Genomic DNA, 1,676 nt, shown 5'->3' with positions numbered 1-1,676 from the left:
ATATAAAACTTACATATCAATTTTCTGAGCTTAGTTGTCAAATATTCAATATGCTTTGTCCATAAAATGTTTCTTCGATGTGTTTTATCGATCGCCTCTAACATTTTCATAAGAAGAATTCTTCACCGGCAGACTCTCCAACAAATTTTCCACTACTGATATAACGCCTCTTCTTGAAACACTCTTCCCAACTTTTAGAACAAACAATCTCTTTGTTTTTGATTTTACTCCCCATTTCACTAACATTTTCTTGCAAAACACTGCCACTTATGGGAACTTTTTCTTGTCGTTTTTGAGTAAACCACTTAATAAGTCCGTTGTCAACCTTTTCATGTGCAGATAATTTTAACTTCCTACATCTAACATTTGTTTTGTCATAAGCTGATACAAAGTTTTCTCTGTTTTTCCATATTGTTGCAACAGTAGACTTTCCAAGTGCTAATTCCTTACAAATGTTACTCTGCTTTACTACACTTTTCATTTTGTTAATAATCTCGTACTTTTCATTTAGTGAAAAAGCTTTGCGTTTTTGTTTTTCCATTCTAAAACGATTTACATTCTTCCATTCTAAAACTCTCACTAATATAAGCAACTCCGCACGATTCGTGTTGCTGAGCGTAGAAGTTCGTTATAAACGGAAAGTGAATATACAACTAACCTAAAAAGTGATCTTTATATCCGGAAGTTCGTTATAACCAGTAAAAAATACGTTGGTCTTTATGGACGACGTTTCAGTTAAAGGAAAAAAGTTCGTTTTAACCGAAAGTTCACTATAAGCGGACTTTACTGTATTAATACATTTTCAAATTTTTGCATTTGTTTTAAAATAGCACCACGGCCAATTGGCAGACTATTATAGTCACAACTAGTATCAACGATGAAACAACAATAAATTTTTTCGCAAATATCTCAGTGTTAGGAGAGTTTTAGGTTTTCCAAGAGCTTAGCCGAAAACAAAAATTTTTCAAGTGAAATTTTTCACGATAATTAAGAGCCACGACATGCGAAAGTTAATAGGCAAATGTCTTGGATACTCTTGTTGACGGTTTATCGAACGTATCAAAAGCGAACTGTGAGGTCAAAGAGAAATAAATAATTAGTGATTAATAACAAGTGGCTGCATTGCCTCCGGCAGATGCGATCGATAGCTACTTTGGTGTTCCGCATATAGAATGTAGGACCCGGCCAGTTGCCAAAAAAACGTACTCTAGTTTAACCAGTGACACTTTCGAACGCATATGCAAATTACAGTCACTTCGGCCGGCTAAAATTTGCTTTCACTGATGATGGATTTTAAAGTTTTCAAAAATTTAGTCGACGGCCTGAACTGTAACTGTAAGTCAATGGTGTGCGTTTCGCAGTGCCTTTTTCACTTTTGCTAAAATTAAACACAGTGTGTGCCTATGCGGAGGTTTGTCAGTTTGTCAATCGCCTTTCACCATTAACTAAAGCATAAAGGAATATGCCTGTGTCCTTAGGTAAATAACAAAATTGTAGCCTATTGTCTTTCCAAGTGTGTCAACTATCGGACAAAGATGGTGCGGCTCTCACAGGTACCTAGCAGAGAGCTGGAGAGCAGATCAACTTGATTTATTTTTAGTCGATATTACAGCATAAACACACCTTTTTAGTCTGGGAGCAAAAGGGGTTTCGGTACGGGTACAGCTAGTTTGTAT

The 1,676-nt window shown here is 35.9% G+C and overlaps 1 protein-coding gene across 4 annotated transcripts in view; it reads left to right on the top strand.

The window, feature by feature from the left end:
- The window catches only part of LOC109541677 (reticulon-1-A), a 7,802-nt gene that overhangs the window by 2,877 nt on the left and 3,249 nt on the right, over nt 1-1,676 (top strand). Inside the window, exon 1 of one of the 4 annotated variants that reach the window (XM_048660648.1) lies at nt 1,125-1,478. The exons of the other annotated variants lie outside the window; for them this stretch is intronic. Within the exon in view, the coding sequence (XP_048516605.1) occupies nt 1,463-1,478 (16 nt within the window). The 5' untranslated portion in view covers nt 1,125-1,462. Of the gene's footprint in view, nt 1-1,124; nt 1,479-1,676 lie in introns of those variants that run through there. 4 annotated transcript variants of the gene reach the window in all.

The sequence above is a fragment of the Dendroctonus ponderosae genome, unplaced genomic scaffold (genome assembly GCF_020466585.1).
Source record: "Dendroctonus ponderosae isolate FM_Combo_2020 unplaced genomic scaffold, Dpon_F_20191213v2 Dpon_F_20191213_1, whole genome shotgun sequence".
NCBI classification, from domain to species: Eukaryota; Metazoa; Arthropoda; class Insecta; order Coleoptera; family Curculionidae; genus Dendroctonus; species Dendroctonus ponderosae.
Note: the sequence above shows the minus strand (reverse complement) of the source record. Positions and strands in the feature narration are given on the sequence as shown.